This window comes from Oryctolagus cuniculus, chromosome 6, assembly GCF_964237555.1.
Source record: "Oryctolagus cuniculus chromosome 6, mOryCun1.1, whole genome shotgun sequence".
Lineage (NCBI taxonomy): Eukaryota > Metazoa > Chordata > Mammalia > Lagomorpha > Leporidae > Oryctolagus > Oryctolagus cuniculus.
The window spans coordinates 3,969,623-3,995,628 of NC_091437.1; the positions used below are offsets into that span (position 1 = coordinate 3,969,623).

The 26,006-nt window shown below is 51.4% G+C and overlaps 1 protein-coding gene across 5 annotated transcripts in view; it reads right to left on the reverse strand.

The window, feature by feature from the left end:
- The window catches only part of MCC (MCC regulator of WNT signaling pathway), a 446,323-nt gene that overhangs the window by 60,931 nt on the left and 359,386 nt on the right, over positions 1 to 26,006 (reverse strand). For all 5 annotated transcript variants that reach the window (XM_017337630.3, XM_070076011.1, XM_070076012.1 and 2 more), the window contains 2 exons: positions 16,167 to 16,309; positions 963 to 1,126 (listed from right to left, as the gene is read on the reverse strand). In XM_017337630.3, the coding sequence (XP_017193119.3) occupies positions 963 to 1,126; positions 16,167 to 16,309 (307 nt within the window). The remainder of the gene's footprint in view (positions 1 to 962; positions 1,127 to 16,166; positions 16,310 to 26,006) is intronic.

A 26,006-nucleotide genomic window follows, 5' to 3' on the forward strand; every position in this document is an offset into this window, starting at 1 on the left:
AAACCAGGAGATTGAAGATCTCTCTCTCTGTCTCTCCCTCTCTTTGTAACTCTGCCTTTCAAATAAAATAAACAAATCTTTTAAAAAAGAGATAGTCACCTAAACCTTGCTGCCACTCTGCCCACACTGAGCTCTGTCCCTCCTTTCAGATCCCTTCCTGGGCCCTGCTTCATCCTTTGTGGCTGCCAGAGGTCCTTGGCCTCCTCTCTCCCTCTCAGGGCTGAGGCTGGGGCCATACCCAAGCTGACACCATAATCTAATATGGGACCTGGGAGACTCCAGACAAGGAAACACAGGAGTCTGCGTCTCGGCACCCTAAACCACATCAACTACATATCTGGAGACAAGACAGATCTTCTGTGAAATCCAGGATTCCTGTGGACAGACACTCAGTCTAGATATTCCTGCTGCACAGTGACTATGGGGAAAGATACCAGAGGCCCTGCGCTAACAGAACACGGCTTCCCATTGTAGTGATGAGCTTGGGCAGATGCAGAAAATCCTTCAGCTGGTCCTTCTTACGCAGTTAGATAAATGCTCAGACAAGGTACGGCCTAGGCCCAGCCCCAGAACGGGGGACAATGACTCAGTCGGGCCCAAACCTGCCCCCTTGTTAGCACTGGGAATCGGTGACTCCTTAAGGCTTCACAATAAAGCTTCCAACCGCAGCTTGCAACCTCGGAGTGCTGTGCGATGAACCACACTGAAACGATGTGGCACACTTGCAGTCCAACAGCCTAAGCAAACTGTCGTCCTGCTGCGAAGCCTCGGATCTTGACTACTGATACAAGGATTGTGTCTAACACAATTCAGCCCAACAAGAATTTAGAGGGCTCCTGCTCCCACCTGGTGGCCCACGGCTTTCACAGAAACAGCCCGAATCAGAGGAGGAGGGATCTGGTCGTCGTCCTTTATGATCGCAAAGGCCAGAGTGAGGGTGAGCAGGGTGAGCAGGGGTCTACCTTAATAGCCAGGTCGCAGTGCTCGCTGGCCGTGGTCAGCTGCTCGATGTGCCTGTCCACCTCGGCCACCGACAGGCTGCAGCTGCTCTTCTTCCTGCCGCACACCACGTTCTCCAGCCCCGTCAGCACCCTCTGCAGCTCCGAGTTCAGGTCACTGCAATTGTCTGCGAGCGAAGGACACAACGTGAGAGGCGGGCACGAGGGAAACGCACGCCGCGGGTCTGCCTGCCAGGAGGGACCCTGCAGCCACCGGAACTCCAGGGCGCTTCACTCAGACTTCAGCACCACCCGCCCAGACTTCACAGGCCGCTGACCCGGTCCCCGAGGCTTGTGGCGGATGTGAAGTGCGTTAGGAAGGGGCTTCAGACCACAGTCATTTCCCAGACAGGGGCTTCAGACCACAGTCATTTCCCAGACAGCGGCACCACCCGAATGCTCTGCTTTCTCAGCCCAAAGCAGCCACAATGGGGCTAGTACTGTGGCACAGCAGGTAAAGCCACCGCCTGCAGTGCCAGCATTTCATAAGGGCGCCGGCTGCTCTGCTTCCCATCCCGCTCTCTGCTGTGGCCTGGGAAAGCAGTAGAAGATGGCCCAAGTGCTTGGGCCCCTGCACCTGTGTGGGAGACTGGGCAGAAGCTCCTGCCTCCTGGCTTCGGATCAGCTCAGCTCCTGCTGTTGTGGCCATGTGGGGAGTGAACCAGCGGATGGAAGACCTCTCTCTCTCTTCCCCCTCTCTCCTCTATCTGCTGCTGCCTCTCTGTAACTCTGCCCTTCAAATAAATAAATAAATCTTAAAAAAAAAAAAAAGCAGCCACATCTTGAGTTTTCTTCAGTAAAAACAAACAAGTGTCCCAGAAGGGCTGACGGCATATCAGAAGCCTTCTGGTCAACTTTCCTCCTCCGCCATCCAGACAAGCAGTGACTCACAGAGAGTTCAGCCGAGTCCTTAACTAGAAACCTAACAAACAGCCCCAGAAGGAGCAGATATTTATAATATGATAGGCATTTTAACGAGCAGAAGTAGTGTGAGAAACAGTTGTTGCCCTCAGAAAAGCTTTAAAAATCTGGACTTCCCCCAACCCCCAATTAGCAATTTGTGTTCTCCTAGCATGAAACAGTAACAAGCGGTTCAATACATTCTGCATTGTTCTTCAAGTAAATGCCTTGGAATCAATTTTAATAATTTGATCTTGAATTAAAAATTTGATTTATCTTTAACTACTAGATATCCAAGGTCTCGTCAAGGAAGGAAAATTAATTAGAATTGTAACATGAGCTAGAGATAGTCCTTGGAAGACAACTCTCTTGGGGAAAAAGTTCTTTTAAAGTCAAATGCAAGTTTCTTAACCTGCCAATTTGAATTCTGTGTTTCCCGCGCCATTTACCTACTGTCTCACGACAGGTGCTGACGGCATGCTGTCTCTCAGAGTATCTGTTCCCTACCTCCAGTCTGGTTCCTGTACAAATGCTTGTCTTCCTTCTCATCACACGCACTGAAATGGCCAATTCCTTTTCCACGCCCACTGTTGGAAGACTTCTGGAAAACTCCTGCGCTACAGGAATAGGATTCCTCAGAATATTTTAGCCCCATTTTACCTAAATCTAGAGAGAAGACTGTCATTCCAGGCAATGCACACAACTATAAGTCCACCTACTGCCTGCTCCTCTAGGATCTCTTCCGTCTCTCGGGATGGCAGCCTGCCTCCCATTTACTCAGATGAACTTGAGGGTACCCTGATGTTCTTCTGCCCCACATTGTAAATCCCATCCATCTCGTGACCACAACCACCAAAACTGACCTCTTCTTACCATCTCCACAGATACCACCATGGTCCCAGCCATCATCCTTCCTCAGCTGGTTTACTCCCCAGGCCACAGCCACAGTGAGCCTCTACAAGACTGGAATCTGACCACGTGACTTTCCTAGTCCAAAACATCTAGTGGCTTCCCATCATCATTCAACCAAGGCCGAACTCCTTGCCAGAGTCTGTAACACTGCACCACGGAATTCCCTGGGGAGCTTTCTATAGAAACCAAGATACAGACCACACCCTGGGCCAATTCAACCACAGTCTTTCGGGGGTGGGGCTTGCACACGGAAAATTTCCTTTAGTTTCTCAGGTAACTCTAACATGCAGGCGTGAGAAGCTCTGATCTGGCCCTGCCTCATCTGTCTGTCTTCCTGAGCTCACTAGGCTCGTTTCATACCTCTGGGCTCCCCTCTATGCCTGGAACATGCTAAAAATACCCGCCTTTTCCCTGCTGTTTCCTGTGTCTATGATAGATTTCCACCCGAATTTCCACTCTCATTCAGCTTTCTCAGCTCAAATGCCACCTCTTCCCCAGGCTCTTCCCTCTTCAAAGCATGGGGTTCCGCCTCCTCCTCTGCCCAGCTCTGAGCCCATTATCCAATTTTCTTATGGCAATTACCCCTATCTGATCTGACTTCTGTGTTTCTCTCTCTCCTGCTAACACATGAGCTCCAGGAAAGAAGGGATCCTGGTCTTCCTCACCCCTGTATCTCTAACACAGAACAGTGCATTTACGTAATCAAAAGTTGTGAAATGAGCAAACAAACTTACATCACAAACATATAAGAAACAGTGAGACCAGAACGCAGAGGTGGTCAACAGCAGCGTGGTTCACACAATCAATGCTTTTGGCCAGTGCCGCGGCTCACTTGGCTAGTCCTCTGCCTGCGGCGCCGGCACCCTGGGTTCTAGTCCCGATTGGGGCGCTGGATTCTGTCCCGGTTGCTCCTCTTCCAGGCCAGCTCTCTGCTGTGGCTCTGGAGTGCAGTGGAGGATGGCCCAAGTGCTTGGGCCCTGCACCCCATGGGAGACCAGGGGGAAGCACCTGGCTCCTGGCTTCGGATCGGCGCAGTGCGCCAGCCGTAGCGGCCATTTGGGAGTGAACCAATGGAAGGAAGACCTTTCTCTCTGTCTCTCTGTCTAACTCTGCCTGTCAAAAAATAAAAAAATAACAATCAACGCTTTCTTCCTCATGATGTCACGGTGGATCCCACCCCAAGCAGGACGGGCGGCAGGGACGACTCGCGGCTGCAGAGGCCTCCAGAGGGGGGCAGGTGCAGCCATCCCTGAAGGCCACAGGGCCCTGGTGAGAAGCCAGGACAGGGGACCAGCGTTCCAGGTGGTACTTCACTGACGAGGCACTCATCGTGCCTCAGGAGCCTGAAATACCAGCGAGCTTCCTTTGGTGTCATCAGCACCCTTGATGGTGTTTGGAAGGGGCTCTGTGCTCCCCATCACATTCCAACCCACTAGTTAGGCAGGCCAGCCTCACTCCACAGAGGAGACACCTTTGGTTAACTCACCCACTGCCGCGTGGTGCGTGGGCAGCAGAGCTGCAGCCGCAGTGCTGGCCCTTCCACAGCCAGGGCCACCTGTGCTACACAACTCCACCCCGGTATAAGGACCTTCGGGCGTTAAGCACAAGTCAGATCACTCAAGTGCAAATGAAACTCACTGACAGCCATTACTTCCCAAAGGAGTCAAACAGGAATAGAAATCACAGTTAAGTGAGGAACAATGGCTCTAAAAAGACAAGCATGTAAATTTTAATTTCTAGAACAACCAGTAAAAGAATTACGCTAAGAAGTTAAAAGTCAACAGATAAATTAAAATGGAATTTTAAAAAATTTAGCTGATCTAAAAGAAGGAAAAATGAAGGAATAGAAGAAAAAGATCTAAGGAGGGACAAAAGGAAAACACATAGTAAACTGTTCCTATAGTCTCACTTTTTAAAAACAACTGTGGGTAGAAGAGCAAGAAAAGGAAAGAATCCGAGGAACTAGAGGACCTAAGTGACTCTTTGGAAACCCTGTGGGCTCCTTGTTGCGGAGCTGCAGCGAAGCGCAATGCGGAGGCAGGCCCGGCTGTCTCACCCCGGGCGAGGCTGCCTGTGCCTCTGAGGTCCTCTCTTCCAGAACAGCCCACGTCCCCTCCATAGAGACGCGGGCGGCTTTCCACAAGCACACGGAAGGGGCACACAGAGACTGGGGCCAGGGAAGGGCTGCAGAAGCAATGGAGGCTAACAGCTGCTGGGGCAGACTCTTGCAGTTAGGCCCACGCTTCCCGGCAGCCAGAGCAAACACCCATCCTCTCCTGTCATTTCACAGGCAGTAGCGTCGGGAGAGTGTTTTTGGTAACGGAAGCTAAATGAATTTATGGACGTGGGACATTCCATGTGACACGAAGCACCGTGACAGCGACTGTCCTCAGCCAGTTTCACACACATGCAGACCTCATGCAGTTCTCTTCTACTAACCCTCAGCTACAATTACAACTGTACGTCACTAAGCACAGGGTGGAGGGGCTTCTGGGGAAGGCTATTCCGTGTTCTTGGCATTTGGTGTTTGCTGTAAAGACGAAACGGGACACAGAAAAATAAGTGGAGTGAGCCTCTCTTTGATCAGAGGATGCAAACCAGCCACCTGCAGCCAAACGTGCGTTTGTATGTCTGTCAGTTGTGGTGTCTCACATGGTCTTCTTAATCGTTAATTTTAAAAAATATTTTATTTGAGAGAGTGAGAAAGAAAAGAAAAAAGAGAGAGAAAAAGAGAGAAAGAGAAAAGAAGGAAAAGAAAGAAAAAGAGAAAAGAGAAAAGAGGAGAGGAGAGAAAAGAGAAGGGTCTTCCATCGGTTCACTCCCCAAATGGCTCCAATAGCCAGGGCTGGGCCAGACCCGAGGGAGGAGCCTGGAACTCCATCTGGGTCTCCCACGTGGGTGGCAGGGGCCCAAGCACTTGGTCTATCGACTGCTTTCCCAGGCATATTAGACGAGAACTGGAGCAGCTGGGACATGAACTGGCACCCACATGGGATGTCAGCGTCTAGGCAGTAGCTGAACCTGCTGAGCCATGACACTAAATTTATTTTTTTAACACAGTTTTTGAATTGTCAACATTTTCAAATTACTGGAAGGCCTGGTAACAGGGACCCTGCACCACAGCAGTCTGTGAGTGGTCAGCGGCTGCCTCTGGATTTTTTGTGTCCACGGCCCTCCTTGGCTCAGCTTATTCCCCACAGGGGTGCTAGCTGCCACCTTTGGGTTGTGTGGCTCCCTGCCTTTTGCAATCTTTTCTAAAGGTAGCTTTTAGTAGGAGCCGGAGAACAGTCAGCTCAGTTTTGGTTTTTTTGTTGTTGTTTGCTTTTTTGTTTTCTAATGGGAACAAACAGCCTTATGTTTTGGGGGCTTTTTTAAAAAATATTTTTAATTAATTAATTTTATTATTTTTATTTATTATTTTTCTTTTATTTATTATTTCTTTGAGAGGTAGAGTTACAGACACAGAGAGAGAAGTCTTCCATTCGCTGGTTCACTCCTCAAATGGCTGCAATGGCCAGAGCTTGGCTCATCTGAAGCCAGGAGCCAGGAGTTTGTTCTGGGTCTCCCACATGGGTACAGGGGCCCAAGCATTTGGGTCACTTTCTGTTGCTTTCCCAGGCCATAGCAGAGAGCTGGATCAGAACTGGTGCCCATATGGGATGCCAGCACTGTAGGCAGAGGCTTAGCCACAGTGCCAGACCTCAGGCCATAAGTTCTTTTTTTTTTTTTTTTTTTTTTTGACAGGCAGAGTGGACAGTGAGAGAGAGAGACAGAGAGAGAAATGTCTTCCTTTGCCGTTGGTTCACCCTCCAATGGCCGCCTCGGCCGGCGCGCTGCGGCCAGCCCACTGCGCTGATCCGATGGCAGGAGCCAGGTGCTTCTCCTGGTCTCCCATGGGGTGCAGAGCCCAAGCACTTGGGCCATCCTCCACTGCACTCCCTGGCCACAGCAGAGAGCTGGCCCGGAAGAGGGGCAACCAGAACAGAATCCGGCGCCCCGACCGGGACTAGAACCCGGTGTGCTGGCGCCGCAAGGCGGAGGATTAGCCTAGTGAGCCGCGGCGCCGGCCCAGGCCGTAAGTTCTTACACTGTTTGAGGGAAGACCCGTGTACTCGGGGAACTGCTGTGGAGGCAGGAGGACACTCGTGGCTGTGAAACTGAAGATGTCTCCCCAGCACTCCTGCTCAGTCAACCACGTCGGTGTGCAAGGCTGGTTTTCTTCTTTCTCCCTTGGGATGAAACTACACCCTTGCCGAGGTGACACTGTAAGGATACCAAAATTGGCTCGTTCTGAACCAGGTGTTAAAGCTTACCTTTATTTTTATTTTTATTTTTTTTAATTTCCTGGAAGAAACCTACTCCGAATAAACACCTGGCTCAAAGGACTAGATGTCAAAAGCACACCTCTAGGCCGGCGCCGCGGCTCACTAGGCTAATCCTCCGCCTAGCAGCGCCAGCACACCAGGTTCTAGTCCCGGTTGGGGCGCCGGATTCTGTCCCGGTTGCCCCTCTTCCAGGCCAGCTCTCTGCTGTGGCCAGGGAGTGCAATGGAGGATGGCCCAAGTGCTTGGGCCCTGCACCCCATGGGAGACCAGGAGAAGCACCTGGCTCCTGCCTTCGGATCAGCGTGGTGCGCCGGCCGCAGCGGCCATTGGAGGGTGAACCAACGGCAAAGGAAGACCTTTCTCTCTGTCTGTCTCTCACTGTCCACTCTGCCTGTCAAAAAAAAAAAAAAAAAAAAAGCACACCTCTGGGCCTGCCTCACTCTGCGCAGCTAGCCTTTTCCGGAATGCATCTGTCCCACACAAGCTCCAGCCTCAAGAAGCAAGTGCTCTTGGCGTCTGGTGCTCACATCACGCCAGCGGTCGGCTGTCCGAGTACCGCGGAAGCCCTCACTCTCTTCTTCCTGCAGGCATTTTTATATGCTGCGTGGAAATCCCACTTCCCAGAAAACCTCTCCTGACTACAGGTCTCTTATTGAGTTCCTTTTTCGAGGCATCACTCTCTCAACAAACACCGACTAGCTGACACAAATCTTCCCGAGTCTTGCCATGAGAGGAACTGCTTCATTTCAGTGACCATTCCCAAACTCGCAACCCTGGACCGGGAGTGGGCTCTCGATAAACAGTGGATGAGTTCAAAGTGTACACAAGACTAAATTTCTCTACAAAGTATCAAGTTTTTATTAGCACACCTGTTAATCAGGAATCATCAAGTTTAAGACAGAGCCAACTGACTCAACCCACTCTGCTAAAGAAGACAGAACGCATGGCTCCTCAGCCTTTTGAGATCAAGTGAAGACCCTCAAGCAGGCAAGCTCCGGCTGAAGCTACGTATCACCCACGGCGAGGTCCAGCCAGGCTGAGAAAGGCGGCGACCTCGGGCTTCCTGCAGTGTGGGCTGCAGCAGGAGAGGCCATCAGCCACAGCCCTGCCACCTTCCGAGGGCTGGATCGGCCCACACAGTACCTGGGAGAGCAACTCACAGGGGAGGGCGGGGCTACGCCAGCAGCATGGCCATGGACTCCTGAGACGGGCAGAAGCTGTGTTCTAGGGATGGAGGCGTGCAGACCCTGCTGGAGCTCTGGGGCGGAGGCCAGGAGGGCGGGTCCTGCTCTCTGCAGTCCTCGGCAAGCTGCATGCAGCAAGGCCCCAACTCCACTGAAGAAGTAATAAACGCAGCAAAACACAGAAAACAGAACAGGCCACTGCCAGTGCGCGTGCCAAGGAGAGCAAAGGGTCTCAGAGGAAAGGAGAGGGACATCAGTCCACCCTCCCCCCAGCCCAAGTCCCACACCACTGAGTCTACTGCAGAAGAGAGGATTTGCGAGAATGAGTCTGGCGTCAGTGTCAGGAACCTCCTGCTGACAATGGAAGGAGGACACATCCTCTTGCAAGAAAAAAATGCTAAGCTCAAAGGAAACAATTAGACCATTCAGACCCAGGGGTTTCTGTGTCACAGCTACTACCCCCGCTTCTGCAAAACTCCCAGTCCTGAAAGACAAAGTGAGGAGGGGCGCTTGTCGAAATCACAGGAGAGTGAACAGACTCGGCCACTGAGCACGATGCGTGGGCCTTGACTGCATCCTGGATTAAAGAAAACTGACAAAAGACATCAATGAGACAGCTGAGCAAATCTGGAAACGCACTGTGTACCAGCCAGTGACCCACCAGCGTTAAGTTCTTGTGTGTGGTAAGAACTGCGGTTACACAGGGGAAGGGCCCTGTTCCTAAGAGGTTTGGGGTAAAGCACCACAATGTCTGAAACTTTCCAGTGGCTCAGGAAAAAAAATTATACACAAACACAAACGGGAGAGAGAGAACAGAGGGGATGAAAAAGGGGACGGAAACGTTGACAATTTGTTCATCCAGCAGACCAGTGGTTTATATGGAGGAGTATTTCATCCTTTCTCTAAGTCTGAAGTTTTTCAAAATGAAAAACTGAGGGGAAAACAAACACCCCCACCCCCCCCATTACAGGCAAGAGGCCTAATGGCACGGCGCAGCTCTGACGTGCGGATCACTGTCCTGCTCTGAGAGCGAGCCTGAAGACAGAGAGACGTGTGTAGACATCGAGAGAGACGTGTGTAGACAGATGCGAAGCTCCAGCCCCTTGACAGACTCTTGGCCCTCCACCAGCAGCACTGGCCGCACTGAGTCGCTGGTCTCACCTCTGACTACTCTCCCAGCCCACCACCTCCGTTCCGAGGGCCCTTGCTCAGCCCTGTGTCAACCGGGACAGGTCAAGAGCCCCTGTTCACCACTGCCTCCACATGGAGGGCAAACAATGCCCGGGTGGGTGCACAGCGGGCCCGCCCTCAGCCTTCGGCTCTGTAACAGGACTGGGAGCATTTCTAAGCCCCAGAAGGAGAAGCAAGACAGGCTGCTGGCATCCAGATGTGAGCGCCACCGTGTTCTATCAAAGTGGCAATGTTCACAGCCATGGCCGGGGCATGGCAACACCAGCAAGGTCCAGGGCTGTGTTTCTATTACAGAGCAAACGGGCTTTGGGGACTGGCCCAGAACTACCGCTCCTTTATAACGCTAGTGTTAAGGAGTTTCAAGCCACCACCACACAAATGAACCTTAGGAGACAGGGTCTGTTTGGGAAATAAAGCCTGCTTGTGTCGGAAGAGGCGCTTGTGACAGTAACAGCTGTCAGACACCCCTGCAAGGAAATGTAGGTCGGTGTCTTTCTGCTTCCATCTCACACACAAAGCCTCTCTTGGGGCTGAAAAACTTATTGGATAGAATTTGAGGGAAATATTCCAAAGTAACACAAATGGAAGTAAAGCAATACCCTTTCCGGGTTCCTCTAAGGAAAGTGCCAGAAAACCAGAGGGCAGCCACCTTGGTCGCTCTGCCATGCTGATGTTCTCAGGTGGTCTCTGAGGAGCACGGTCCCTTGAGGGAGCCCTCCTGGTCAACCAGGAAGGCCCGTGCCGCACACCTCGTGGGAAAACGCTAAGTTTTCCAGGTAAACTGAGGGGAGAAAAAGAAAGGCAGCAAAGGCTCGGCCAGCTGTACCGCCAGTCAGGGTGCGATTTCCGGTCTGGCCTGACTTCCCCAACCTGGGCACTTTCTCCTGTTTCCAGATTAGGCGACAATCACCTGGCCTCTTTTCCAAGGCTGTGCGGGACACCCGAGCACGCAGCCATCTCTCTCACGGGCAGAAAGTGGGTGTTCTCCACACAGGGGCCTCGCCTCCGTGGATACTTCTCTCCACGAATGCCAGGGGCTTCTTGGAAGAGGCAAGCCTCTTTCCCACCCCTGAACCCCACGCCCCACTTTGAGGGCTTTGTCACTCCTGAACACTTTTCCTGAAGCCATTAAGCCTCATCAGCCACTAAGCCAGGAAAATCTGGCTTTAATGTTAAACATATTTGAGTCACAGATGTGCCAATAAACCAGATTTCATGTGTAAATTCTTCCCTGGTTGTCCTCCAAAAGCACTCAGACTGAGGAAAAAAATCTATAGCAGGTATCCCATGCTTCCTTTCAACTCTGACAATCTGACAGCTTAATACTGCTATATTCCAGAAAAAGAAACAGTGTTCACCCACATCAGGAAGCATGGCAAACATCAGAGCAGAAGCCCTCACTGGACATGCCAGAGGCCATCTGCCCAGGCTGTTGTTAGTTTTACAAACAAGTGTCCCAGGAAAGCTCATGAACAGAGCTGGGGCACAGCTCGCTGCAGAAGACAGCAGATGCACCCTGACACGTGTGATGCGTGAGTGGACACACACACCAGTGCTCTGTGCCACTACGACGCCAGCGTCACTTGGTCTGAGAGGGCTGTGCAGGCACGGAGCTCTGCACAACCTCATAGAATCACAAATGCCGGACCGTGGAGCCAGGTGCCCGTGAGCACCACACTGCTCGGAGGGCTCGGAGGGCTGTGGCGAGCCCGCGACACCAGCACAGACATGTCCGAGTGCTGCATCAGGGAGCACAGAGCAAGCTGCAGAACCACGGCGGCAACAACAAAACCCGCCACTGCACCGGCGAGCGCCTCGCTCTCTCTGAACTTCGCTGACTGGACTCTACTGAGGAGGCAACTTCGGGGCCCCCTTCAGGGTGGGACACAGGGGAACATCTGACCCGTCGCAGTGAACAGAGCTGCCACAGCTGTCAGACAGAGGAAATAAACCTTCTAAGCTCTAATTCCTAACTTAGCTTTGAACATTTAATTACCTTTGTTTTTCAAACAGGTGCATGACCAGGTTTGAAAACAGCGATAGGATTTATTTTAAAATGCAATGTGCCAGAGGCTGGGGACCTTCCCTCTCTCACCTTCCTGCTTAGGAAGCCTAGGTGCTTTCTAAACTGCTCCTTTCCTCCTGCAGGCATGGTGGACAGAGCCAGGAGCCCTAAGGGAGGGGCAGCCATGGGAGCAGGGTGTGAAAACAAGAGGTTAGAGCTGTTGGAAACAGCCTGGACCTATTCCTGTCATCTTGGGAGACTGGCAAATACACTGCAGAAAACTATACACATAAAATCCCGCTCAAGAAAGCCTCTGGGTTCTTAACCCAGATCTACAAACACAGCACCACAATGAAATGGATGCCTTTTAATGATTTCCTATAACGGTATTTTCCCCCACTGAAGCAATTTAATTGGAAAGATGGCAAAGGAGTAAGAGGCAGAAGGCCAGCCCCGATGAGAACACACTGACTGTCCTCTGTGTTGTAGGGGCAACCAACTCCTTGTTGTCCCCCAGTGCCTGCCCCACTCCACTCCACCTGCACCAGTCACTTGGCCCTCAGACCTCTACTTGCTGCAGCTGTGTGACGCACTGTCCCACGCGCCTGTCGGAGGGGCCGTGAGGGGACCCTGCAGGCCCTGCCGTGTGTCCCTGACCTTGCTGTGTGTCTTTCCTGCTGACCTGTGCGCATTTCCCAAAGATCTGGGAGCCCTGAACAGTGTCCACTCCTGCTCAGATACGTGAGGGCCTCCTGTGTGCAGACGTCGTCAGGCTGGGGAACACGGGGCCCACGTCCCGCCCATGTGCAGCCTGCGTCTGGGGTGAGAGACAAGGCAAGGAAACAAGTACACTGACCATGTCCTCAAGAGCCCTAAGTATTCTGAAGGGAGATGCAGCTTGGACAGAGCAGAGGGTGACACACTGCCGCGAGTGAGTGACACTGCACCAGGGTGGCTCTGGGAACAGATGGTCACTGCCTCAGGAGACCGAGCTGTGCAGAGGGGAGGAAGGAGCCCTCCAGGCAGAACTGACAGTGTAGGCCTTACAGCAGAAGCTGGCCAGGTTGGAGGGGCAGCGAGCTAGGGAGGCTCGTGCGGCCAGAGCTGAGAGAAAAACAGCGAGAGTGGGGGAGCCCAGGTGTAGTGGGGTCCCACAGACTGTGCGAAGGAATCTGTACCACTCTAGGTTTCAGGGGTTTGAGGTGAGAACACAGATTCTGAGTCTGTGGTTGCAGTGCGTAGCTCGGCGCTAACTGTGTGCAAAAGCTCTGTGTGGGTGGGGAACAGGTGGAGGGGTGGCTTCCTTCCAGAGCTGTCTTGTCAAGCACGATACCACCTGTGGTCGCACTTAACACCTGTTTTATAAACGAGGGACAAGGTGGAAAGAAATGATGTGAGATGAATGGTCCAAGTAAATGAAGACGTCTCATCATACAGACAAGAGATGCGGCCTCCTGTGCGGGGAACCAGGGCTCCAGGCATCCTCTCTGCTGGGAGCCCTGAGAAGTCCCACAGGAGAGATGCCCGTGTAAGTGGGTTTGTCCCCACATTTCCCAAACTTGCTGAATATGAAACTTGTTCGAAGTGTCAAAGAGATCATTCATTAATTGCACAAAATACCATCTGAGGGGACCCAATGGAAGGCTCACGTTTGGGCTGACCCTTTGCCCGGACTGGGAACTTTTTGGCTGCTTGCACGTGTCCGGCTTGTGTGTCTAGAAGCCTGGGGCTGCTAGGGTTAGTGACTGATGGTGCTGGTACACACTCAGCATGTGGGCCCTGGCCCGACGCTGGGCTGTCACAGGGCTTGTGTGTGTTCTAACAGAGCCCGGGATGTGGGTTCAGTTAATTTTGAGGGAGGCAGTTTTAGCAGATGCCAAACTAACCTGAGCTTTAAGTTACAACTAACAGGGCTTGGCCAGGTGATGTCTCCCCAGCACATTCCTGTCTGGCCTAAGCTGGTATCAGTCTATGGCTCTAAGGGTCTCGGACACAGGTAAATCCACCGTTGGCTCAGCAGCAGTCCAGGTGGCTGACCACTTCTTCCCGTTTGGAGCCTCCGCGGCCCCACTCCTGAGGACACGCTCTCTTCATGCTCCTCCCACATCTCTGGCTGGCTGGCTAGTGGGCTGGCTAACTGCTGCATTCTTACAAGGACTTTCTGAACACAGGCGACGGGCTGGCGTCCGACAGCTTCATGCAGGCTCCCTCCACTCCTCCCCTTCTCTGCGTTCTCTCCCACTACTTCTGTTGCCACCTCCAGCTACTGCACGCCTCCCAGATGCTTCCTTCAGCCCACACCACTCCACTTGTTTCTTACCTGAACCCCTACTGCCTCCTGAAGCACCTCCACCTGGGTATCTCAACATTCTGGAGTCCGTGCCCAAACACGACACACCCGCTCTGCCTGTTCCTCCACCCAACCCCGACAAAAGTCAAGGCAAAACCCCCTGGCCCTTTCCCCTGTGCTCCACGCTGGAGAGCAGCCCTCAGCCACCACTCTGCAAACCAGACCCGTTCAGGGCAGCCACACAAACACTCCACCTTCACCCTGCTTCCGACCGTTCAGCCAGTCTTGCCAACTTCATCCTTGTCTACTCCTCTACCGCCACCACCCCAGTCCCCGTGAGTCTGTGGTGGTCTCCCGGCCTCCCCAGCTCACACCTGACCTACCCATTCTTCTACACCACAAAGTGATGCACTCCACATGCACATCTGAGCAGCTCATCTCCCTCCCTGACCGCTAAACTCTTTCAGGAGCTCCTTGTGGGTCTCTGGACAAAGGCCAGACTCCCTCAGACGGTCTACAAAACCCTGTGTGGTCTGGCCTTCACTGGCTCCCCAGTCTCTTCTCACACTTCTGCCCTCCATCCACGAAGCTCTTCTTCCATGTCCTTGAATGCATTTCCCTCCTCACTCAAAGTCAGCTCCTCTGCCTGCACGGTCCCCAGGCCCCCTGGCTCTCTGCTCACAAGTCACTTCCTAGGGGCAGCCTTCCTGCAACCCTAGCTGAAATCAGATTCCCTTCATATTCTCAGGTACTACGCTACAAGATGACAGCACCTATGGAGGTTTATAATTAAACCGAAATGTGTAATACTTGAGTTGAGGGGCTGGTGTTGAGGCACAGCAGGTTAAAGCCCTGGTCCACAGTGCCAGCATACCATATGGGCGCCGGTTAGAGTCCCAACTGCTCCAGTTCTCATCCAGCTCTCTGCTATGGCCTGGGAAAGCAGTGGAAGATGGCCCAAGTCCTTGGGCCCCTGCACCCACGTGGGAGACCAGGAAGAAGCTCCTGGCTCTGGCTTTGGATCAGCCCAGCTCTGGCCACTGTGGCCATTTGGGGAGTGAACCAGCAGATGGAGGAGTTCTGTCTCTACCTCTCTCTGTAAACTCTGCCTTTCAAATAAATAAAAAATAAACCTTAAAAAAATTTTGATTTGAATCTGTCCCCACCTAAGTTTAAGTTCCGTGGAACTTACTTCTCTCTCTTCTCCCCTCTACATGTGATCACCATTCCCTAAGAAATGGGGCTGCTTCCTCTCCACATCCTTTCATGAACAGGGGCCACCCTAACCCAAGTCACTTCGAAGTCTCCACTCTCAACCTCAATTGCTCTCCAAACATCCACGGTAGGCACAACCAGGTAGCCCAGTGACTCCGCAACATTTTGACTGCAACCCAAAGAAGATTTCATTTGGAAACTTACTGCATCATACACTAAACAAACAAGTTTCATGACACAATACTGCCACTCTGTTGTTTTCCTACTTGCCTTTACTTTTCAGATCATTTCAAGCCTCAAGAGTGGGTCATGACATGCACTTTAGAATATACTACATTGGGACTGGCATAGAGGGAAGGCTGCCGTCGGCAATGCTGGCATCCCACATGGATACAGCTTCCTATCCTTGCTGCTCCACTTCTGATCCAGCTCCCTGCTAATAGCCTGGTAAAAGCTGTGGAAGATGGTCCAAGTGCTTAGGCCCCTGCTACCCACATGGGAGACCTGGAAGAAACTCCTGGCTCCTGGCTTCAGCCTGGCCCAGCACTGGCTATCTCAACTATCTGGGGAGTGAACCAGTGGATGGAAGACCTCTCTCTCTACTCTGGCTTCCAAATAAAATAAATACATCTTTTAAAAAAATACACTCTATCAGATGTGTCCATAAGGACATTCTTTACCATCTCAACAAAAAATTTTTAAAGGGACAATTCCCTTAGTCATTTAGGAGCAACACGGGAGCCATTTTGGACTCCTCCTGTTTACCTAACAGCCGCTAAAAACTACTGGGGTCCTCACACTTCTTTGTGTCACCACCATCCCCTCCCTGCCACCCTCCCCCCACTACCGTCCTGACTGCACCTTGCAGCGCTGCCACCGCTTTCCAACCGGGTCTCTGCTTCCACAATTCTCAAACAGGGGTGAATGCGCGAATCAAACTCCCATCAGGACAGAAAGCTAATTCGGGTCTTCAGTTCCATTTTGACCAACAGAGTAGCATGCAAGGCAGTGAAATCAACGTGCCATCACCCACTCAACCAACTCTTTGAATAATTAAATTTTAATTTGGGCTCCTCATGTTCCTAAAATTCCTAGTATGCTCCAGAAGCCACACTCCAGCTCAGTGGTGACAGTGGGCAGACTCACCCACGTCAGCGGTGACCACGGTGGACTGGTTTTCGGGGATGGAGACGGAGGTCTGGTCTTGGTCCATGCTCCGAGCGTCCTCGTTGACCTCGTGTTGACTCTGGCTGAGTTCTGATCGCAGTTCCGAGCACTCATCCTCCTCCCTGAGACAAGAGGAGAGTCAGCGCCACCGACAGGTCACAGTCTCCCCAGAACACATCTAGGCACTCAGAGAAAACAAACATCTCCCCCAGGCCAGCTGGACCAGGGTCCCTTGAGTCTAAGCAGACAGTCACATCTGTGCTCCATCAACCTGGGAAACTGAACGGCCACTTCTGTGTCCAAATGTGCACAACACTGCCACACACAACACAGCTCATGTGTCGGCCTACCGGAAGCTTTCTGCTCCAAAAGTTTCCCCAAGAATCAGGTTTCCTCGTTCCCGCAAATTCTAAAGTAAAAAAGAACTAAGGGGCCGGCGCCGCGGCTCACTAGGCTAATCCTCCGCCTAGCAGCGTCGGCACACCAAGTTCTAGTCCCGGTTGGGGCACCGGATTCTGTCCCGGTTGCCCCTCTTCCAGGCCAGCTCTCTGCTGTGGCCAGGGAGTGCAGTGGAGGATGGCCCAGGTGCTTGGGCCCTGTACCCCATGGGAGACCAGGAAAAGCACCTGGCTCCTGGCTCCTGCCTTCGGATCAGCGCGGTGCGCCGGTCACAGCGCGCCGGTCACAGCGCGCCGGCCGTGGCGGCCATTGGAGGGTGAACCAACGGCAAAGAAAGACCTTTCTCTCTGTCTCTCTCTCTCACTGTCCACTCTGCCTGTCAAAAAAAAAAAAAAAAAAAAAAAAAAAAAAAAAAAAAAAAAAAAACAGAACTAAGACTGCTGTCAGCATTGTGGCTGGGGGGAGCAGAACAACTCAGGGGTCTGATGAACAGCAGCAGCCCACCCTCGCCTGTAGTCCTGGAGTGTGGGGTTCTCCTTCTGGGAGAGGGTGCAAGGAGGAGGTGCTGGGGTCAAGATACTGGCAGAACTGTACCTCATGCACACAGATCAAACCAGGCCCTTCGAGAAGCATGCTTCCTCTCCCCAGCAAAGGAGGTGGACCAGGGAGGGAGAAGGTGGACAAGGACGAAGACCAAAACTCTGAGTGAGAGAATGTGGCTCCTGAGGTTGGCATGTGGCACAGCAGTTAGGACGCTGCTTAGGGGGCTGGTGCCGACGGGGGGCACTTCCCAAGAGAAGTGCTCGAGGTGAGCCTTTAGGCAAGCAGCCGCTAGGATCTCATAAAGGGAGATGAGCCAGGCCATGACTGAGAGGAGCGGAGAGGGTGTTCAGCTCAGAGGGGAGCAAGGGATTCAGAGCAGCTGGAAACTGAAGGGGACGCAGGGAAACGTGAGGCTGGAGAGGCACTTGGACTACCTGTCAACTGGGCTGTTCTGACCAAAAGGAGAATAAATTTTTCTAGGGGGACAAATAATCAGAAATGAAAACACAATGTGGGATGCCTAGGAATTCAGAGGAAGGAGTGAATATCACAAGAATCTCTCTTCCCCTCTTTTTAAAGGATGTATTTATTTATTTTCAAGGCAGAGTTACAGAGAGAGAGAGAGAGAGAGAGAGAGAGAGAGGTCTTCTACCCACTGGCTCAACCCCCAGATGGCTGCAACAGCTGGAGCTGGGCCAGTCTGAAGCCAGAAGCTTCTTCCAGGTCTCCCATGTGGATGCAGGGGCCTAAGCACTTGGGCCATCTTCTACTGCTTCCCCAGGCACATTAGCAGGGAGTTGGATTGGAAGTGGAGCAGCTGGACTCAAACCAATGGCCATATGGGATGCCAATGCCACAGGCAGAGGCTTAACCTGCATGCCACAGCACTGGCCCCCTACCAGGATCTCTTGTGTACACAGATAAAATGAGAAAGAGGTAGGGCAGGTGGCGGGGTGTAGCAGGTTAAGCCACTGCCTACAATACCAAAGCAGTGAAAAATGGCACAAATGCCTGAGCTCCTGCCACACATGTGGGAGACCCAATGGAGTTCCAGGGTCTTAGCTTTGGCCAGGACCAGCTCTGGCCACTATAGTCAAATGGCAAGTCAACCAGTGGAAGATCTCTGTCTCTCCCTCTAACTCTACCTTTCAAATACATAAATAAATCTTGAGAGAGAGACAGAGACAGAGACAAGGAGTGACGTGCAGAGCACCTGTATCACTGATCTTAGGGGAGGACCTGCGCTGAGCACATCCGATCCCTGGTTTACGCTCCTTATGTCGTACCGTCAGTATTTCAAGAACAAAGCCGACACACAAAGGTAAACAGCAATTAGAGGTCGAAAGCTGCCTTGTGAGGGGATCAGGAGAGCTTATGCACACAGAAAGGTTACACTGAACTGGAATACGAGAAAGTTCAGTCTGCCCTGCTGTTTCTCCCACTGACTTAGAAACCGTCCTCAAGCTGCAAATCCTGCTCATCTTGCCTCTCATGCCTGCATGGAGGTTGTGACAGGAGTTCTCTCGGGGGCTTTGCAGCTGACGGTCAATTTGTGACTCAGGGTACACAGCAGACCGATGCAGGGCTTTCTGCATCGTTTGGGAGCACTGGCCCGTCACAAGCGACACAGTGAGTAACAGCGCCACGGCTGGTCCGAGGCAGTTGTGCAGACACGAGGTGTGGAGGAGAGCTCTGACGGCTGCCGTGCAGAGCCTGGAGGCACCGCGGGGCCGGCCCGGCCACTGACCCGGCATCAGCCGCTCAACACGACTCTGCATTCACTTTCCTGCCCTGTGTACTCAATGACTCTTAGCAAGTGACAGCTCATTTCTCAGGGGGAAAACGTCTCCCAAAGAACATCAGCTGCTAATTCTAGTGTGAGAAACAGGAAAATGTGAAAAGGTTCTACAAAATGAGCATTTTAAACAAGAAAAACAAAAACTGCGATAAACGGATAAACGCTGCTAATGAGCCTCTGTCCTGGTAGTCTCGAGTCCTCAGACGTTTCTCTTGGGAACAAACAGGGGCACCTCACAGGCACCCGAGGGGGGGGTCACTTCACTCACTGAGAAGCATCCGTTAAGTGCTTCCAAGTTGCTTTTTCTAGAGTTCGAATAATAAAACAAGAGGGAACCAGAGCATCAGTGTGCAGAAAATCCACAGCAGAGTGAGATCCCAGCAGGAAGAAGAGGCATCAAAGGAGGAGGTACCTTTCTCTGAAGGGAGGAGAGGACTTCCACTTGGATACTACACTTGATCTTAGCCAAAAGGCTGAGAAGTAACAGAACTTCCACTTTGACTATGACCTTGTCTAAATAAGATCGGAGCTGGCGAACTCAAAAGGCTTCCAAAGCCTTGGCAACTCATGACTAGAGCCTAGGGTGATTACTGAAGTCATAAGTTGTGGGGAGCAACTCGGACTAGACTAAGTTACTGGAATTAAGACTTATTCTATGCATCTGCTCTCCCACAATATGGCACTGGGAGAGGAGTAAAATCAACTTTTACACAGCTGCCTCCAGTTCAACCAGTAACCTGCAGGAGCTGATCCTGCTCCTGATTGGAGGAGAGCAGCGTACTTGGCGTGTGGGTAGCAGAGTTGGGATTGGTGGAAGAGGATTATAAAGGAGGAGAGAGACAACATGCACCAGGAACATCTATCTGAAGGAACACCTGAGCAGCCCCCGAGAGAGCCGGCCGGCGGTGTGCCGCTCCCCCGCGGAAGTGGGTAGAGTGGCAGGGGGAACCGCCCTTCCACGGAGGTGGAAGGGTTGGTAGCCAACCCGGGAAGAACCAGCAGCAAACCCGGGAAGGGCCGAGCAGACAAAAGAACAGCGCAGGGTCCTGTGTCGTTCCTCCACGAAGAGAGGGAGCGACATAATGGTGCCGTGACTTGGATAGGAAGCCTAGGAGCGACATAATGGTGCCGTGACTCGGATAGGAAACCTAGGAGGGAAGAAACGGGAAAAAGTGGGAAAATACTGGAGAGAGATTAGAAAGAGCCTAGGGAAAAGCCGGACAGAAAAAGTGCCAGAAGAAGTTAGGATTGAAAGCGAAAGTGAAAGCTGGAGGAAACATAGACTCGGATGCGAACTATGGCGGGGAAGCTAGGAGATTAAAAGCGAAAGTGAAAGCTAGAACAAACAGACTTGGATACGGACTGTGGGGAGAAGCCAGGAGAAATGAGAGGGGAATATTGTTGGAAGAAAAGTTAGGAAACATACCGGGTAGAGAAAAATGTTAGGGAAAATGAAGCCGCAGGGGCAGGCTGAGGCGGAGACGTAAGCTAGGTTGGAATTCGTCAAGTCAGCCCGGGGAACAAAAGGCGAAAAGCTAAAACCAGAGGCGGAGACGTAAGCCAGGTTGGAATCCGTCAGATTAGCCGGGGGAGCAAAAGACGGGAAGCCAAACCGAAAGGCGGAGACGTAAGCTAGGTTGCATTTCGTCAGGTTAGCCCGGGGAACTTAAACTGAAAACCGACAAGCGGAAACGTGAGCTAGGCTGTGTGATTCGCGGGAGCCACCGCGTGGAGAGAGCGCGCGGGGCACGAGCGGGGAGAGCGCACGGGGCGTGAGTAGATAGGAAGTGCGGGGCTGGCCGGGGGCCGTGGTACGGGCGCGAAGGGCGCAGAGACCGGGGAGTGCGCGCGAAGCCGGGAAGCCGCGCAGATGCGAGAAGCGCGGGCTGAAGCGGCGCAGAGCCGGGAAGCCGCCGCGGGGCGAGGTGCTGAGAAGCAGCCTTGGGGCGGGCGCCAGGAAGCCGCGGGGATAAGAGAAACAGAAGTTTAGAAGTAAAATGAGAGAAATAGGAATGCTGGCAGATAGAAGTAAAATAAGAGAAATAGGAATGCCCAGAGATAGAGAAATAGAGAAAAATAAGGCCTCCCCACAACACGGCAATGAGAGGGCTTGGATTCAGTCTACCTGATTAGGCGATAAGCACCAGCAGGCAGCTCGACCAGAGTATGAGCTGCAGGTCACCGAAGATAGGCACGAATCAACATCAATAAGTCTCCCCACAATACAGCAATGAGAAGGCTTGGATTTGGTTTGCCTGATTGGTAGGGCTTGTAAGCACCTGCAGGCAGTTCTAGCAGAGCAGAGCATGCGCTGCAGGGCACCGAACACAGGCATGCATCAGCGCCTAAAAACCTCCTCATAACATGGCGAAGAGAGGACCCGGATTCGGTTTGCCTGATTGGTAGGGCTTGTAAGCACCTGTGGGCAACTCTAGCGAGCAGAGTGTGTGCCGCAGGGCACCGAAGACAGGCGCGTATCAACGCCAAAAATAAAAAGAAAGGGGGAACTGTGGGGAGCAACTCGGACTAGACTGTTACTGGAATTAAGACTTATTCTATGCATCTGCTCTCCCACAATATGGCGCTGGGAGAGGAGTAAACAGCTTCTACCCAGCTGCCTCTCACCAACTTGACAAGCTGCAGGAGCTGCTCCTGATTGGAGAGAGCAGCGTACTCGGTGTGTGGGTAGCAGAGTTGGGATTGGTGGAAGAGGATTATAAAGGAGGAGAGAGACAACATGCACCAGGAACATCTAAAGGGAACACCTGAGCAGCCCCCGAGAGAGCCGGCCGGCGGTGTGCCGCTCCCCCGCGGAAGTGGGGAGAGTGGCAGGAGGTACCGCCCTTCCACGGAGGTGGAAGGGTCGGTAGCCAACCCGGGAAGAACTAGCAGCAAACCTGGGGAGGGCCGAGCACACAAAAGAACAACGCAGGGTCCTGTGTCGTTCCTCCACGAAGACGGGGAGTGACAATAAGTAAGAGTGTCAATTGTTAAATCAACAACAGGAGTCACTGTGCACTTACTCCCCATGTAGGATCTCTGTCCTTAATGAGTTCTATGTGAATTAATGCTATAACTAGTACTCAAACAGTACTTTACACTTTGTGTTTCTGTGTGGGTGTAAACTGTTGAAATCTTTATTTAATATATACTAAATTGATCTTCTGTATATAAAGATAATTGAAAATGAATCTTGATGTGAATGGAATGGGAGAGGGAGCAGGAGATGGGAGGGTTGCAGGTGGGAGGGAAATTATGGCGGGGGGAAGCCACTGTAATCTAAAAGCTGTACTTTGGAGATTTATATTTATTAAATAAAAGTTAAAAAAATTAAAATTGAAAAAAAAAGAGTCTAGTGCAGGAAATAAGTGATGAGCACACTTCTTATTTTTGCTTCAAGTCTACCTCCTCTTTGCTACGCCACACTCATCTAGGAATCTTCTGGAGACAAAGTTACAAACGGGATTTTGAGATGCTCTTCTCTGGATATAATCCTTGTCCACATGAGAGCTGAAGTAAGACTCCCATTCAAAAACTTCCTGAGACAGGGAGAGAGAAACATTTTCACTCCAGTACATCCATAAACTAATCAGAACACCATGTGCTGGGAGATAAAACGGTTTTGGCTAGACTACGTTTCAGACGCAGCACACAGGTGAGGGTGTGGGCCTGAAGATCAAGGGGGAGATCCAAGTCACGATGCAGACCTGAGATCCTGGAGGCCAGAGACGTTCTGTGAGACGGAGACTCTGGGCATCAGCTCTGTCCTCAACGGGCACTGTTTTGCAGAGGAGAAGGTGGGAGGGCCGAATGCCCATGGTGAGATCTCAGAGGCAGGAGCCCTGGAGATTGGGGGCTGCTGTCATTCAAGGTGAGAGGTACAAGGACCAGAGCCTTAGACAGGATGGATCTCAGTGAAAGAGGAAAAGATCTTGGGCCTACAGGGTCCAGAGGTTTAAGTATATGTCAGGAAGGAGAGGGGACTCAGAGTCAAATGCTGTAGAAGAGGACCAACAAGGAACGAGAAAAAGTCATGGGACATTTCAGTCAAGAAGACACTCTGGCAAAAAAAAAAAAAAAAAAAAACCTAAATGAAAGATCTCCGCGAGTGAGATCCCAGTGGAAAGAACAGGTCAAAGAAGGAGGTACCTTTCTCTGAAGGGAGGAGAGAACTTCCACTTTGACTACAACCTTGTCTAAATATGATTAGTCAGTGAACTCAAAAGGCTTCCATAGCCTTGGCAACTCATGACTAGAGCCTAGGGTGATTACTGACGCCATAAACAAGAGTGTCAATTTGTTAAGTCAACAACAGGAGTCACTGTGCACTTACTCCTCATGTAGGATCTCTGTCCTTAATGTGCTATACATTGTGATTGAATGTTATAACTAGTACTCAAACAGTATTTTTCACTTTGTGTTTCTGTGTGGGAGCAAACTGTTGAAATCTTTACTTAATGTATGCTAAACCGATCTTCTGTATATAAAGAGAATTGAAAATGAATCAAAGTGAATGGAAGGGGAGAGGGAGCAGTAAAGGGGAGGGTTGCGGGTGGGAGGGAAGTTGTGGGGGGGAAGCCATTGTAATCCATAAGCTGTACTTTGGAAATTTATATTCATTAAATAAAAGTAAAAAAAAAAAAAAGAAGTCACTGGTGATTTTCCAGAAAGGTGCTTTAGTCGGCTCCGGCTGCCAAATCACGATGCCAGACTGCACAGCTGAAATCACAGACGGGTGCTCCTCCCAGCTGGGGAAACTGCGTGTCCAAGGTTAAGGTGCCAGCAGGGGCTCTCACCAGAAACCAGCCCTGCTTGCGAGTGCTGTCTCTCCCTGCCCCATCCCAATTCTCACCGTTTCTTCTTTGACTATCAGTGTTTACTTTCTCACCTCAGAGATCTGATGGGGCTTGAATTCAGCTCCACTGAACTGAGCAACTGCAGTATCTGACTCTGGACTACACTGGCCCCGTGGCTAGAATAGATGGGGAGTCTTCTAGGGCACTCACAGGAGGTCCCTGGTTCTCCAATTGTGACCAGAGATTAAAAGGTAAAATTAGGGGCTGGGGCTGTGCTTAGTGGGTAACGCCACCCCCAGCAGTGTTGGCATCACATATGAGCACCGGTTCCAGTCCCAGCTGCTCCACTTCTGATCCAGCTCTCTGCTATGGCCTGGGAAAGCAGTAGAAGATGGGTCAAGTCCTTGGGCCCCTGCACCCATGTGGTAAACCTGGAAGAAGCTCCTGGCTCTTGGATTTGGATTGGTCCAGCTGGCCGTCACGGCCATTTGGGTAGCGAACCATTGGATGAAAGACCTCTCCCTCTCTCTGCCTCTGTAACTTTGCCTTTCAAATAAATAATAAATAAATCTTAAAAAAAAGGGAAAACTATCATATTATCATTTTTTTTCCTTAAGCAATTCAGTATTTCTTAGGTTTGGCTATACCATGGTTTTTCCAGCTTCTGTGATGAATTTCTAACTTAGATTGAAGTGACAAGAAAGACCTTACAACATGAGCAGTGCACCTGGGGAGTGTCACAACCAATTCTCCCATCCAGGATACTTGGTTTCTACTACTGTGGGTCTATCACAGCACATCGGAGCTGAGGCCTCAACATCCTCCTGGGGTGAAGGGGGTGGGAAATGCTTTAGCCTCAGAGCTCAGAGGATAAGAAGAGCCTTGCATCACTGGTCCACATGTCTGTCCATCTTTCAGCTCATTTACATAAAGACAACTGGCAGAATCTAATGTGACATCTGTGCAGATGCAATCTTCCTTTAAATAAAAGACAATCAATGTTTATGGTCAAGACACTCAGTGGATTTTAACTTGAGGGAACATGTCACTGCATTCGAATTACGCATTCTGGAACTGTTTTCCAGGTGATGTCAATGCATTTTTTTCACGACTCACTGAGCCATTTGTTTTCACCTTCTTGAGTGCTTAAAAGTGGAGCATGTGTCAATGACAATCACAGATTCGCCAGCATCCCTTGGCAGGCTCCTTTAAATCTGTATAATCACTTCTTCAGGCTGAAAAATCTTCTATGTTCATGCATTTCTAACCTACAATCACCATGAAGACCAGGATACAATTTCAAACCCTTGAGGTTCTAAATTAGAATATGAAATTCATTGTGTGGCTCCAGCTCAGAGCAAACTTTTCCACAATTTTGCCCAGAAAACTGATGCCCGTCAGTACCCTGCTCCAGAAACCTCGCTGTCACTGTGGCTCTCAGCCGGAACAAACGCACGCAAACTTTCCTCGGACCCAGGACTGCCACAGGGAAAGTTCAGAGCAGCTGCCCCTAAAACCGGCCTTCACTGCAGCTCCTACAGTGCTCATCAAAGTACCTTTATCTCAGAGAAAGGAGGTGCCAACGTTTTGTTTTTTTTTTAAGATTTTATTTATTTGAAAGCCAGAGTTAGAGACAGAGAGAGATCTTCCATCAGCTGGTTCACTCCCCAAATGGCCACAATTGCCAGGGCTGGGCCAGACCAAAGCTAGGAGCCAGGAGTCTCATCTGGGTCTCCCATGTGGATGGCAGGGGCCTAAACTCTTGGGCCATCTTCCACTGCTTCTCCTAGTCCATTAGCAGGGAGCTGGATCACAAGTGGAGCAGCTGGGCTGGCGCTGTGGTGTAGCGGGTAAAGCTGCCACCTTCAGTGCCGGAATCATATATGGGTGCCGGTTCAAGTCTGGCTGCTCCACTTCTGATCCGGCTCTCTGATATGGCCTGGGAAAGCAGTGGAAGATGGCCCAAGGACTGGGAAGACCCAGAGGAAGCTCCTGGCTCCTGGCTTCGGATCGGCGCAGCTCCGGACGTTACAGCCAATTGGGGAGTGAACCAGGGGATGGAAGATCTCTCTCTCTATTTCTCTGCCTATTCTTCTCTGTATCTTTCAAATAAATAAATAAATAAATATTAAAAAAAAAAGTGGAGCAGCCAGGACATGCATGGGCACCCATACAAGATGCTGGTGATACAGGCGGCAGCTTTACCTGCTACACCACAACCCTGGTCCCCTAGTTTGCTTTCCTCAGAGCCTGCGTATCACTAAGACAGTGCAAAAGTTGTCA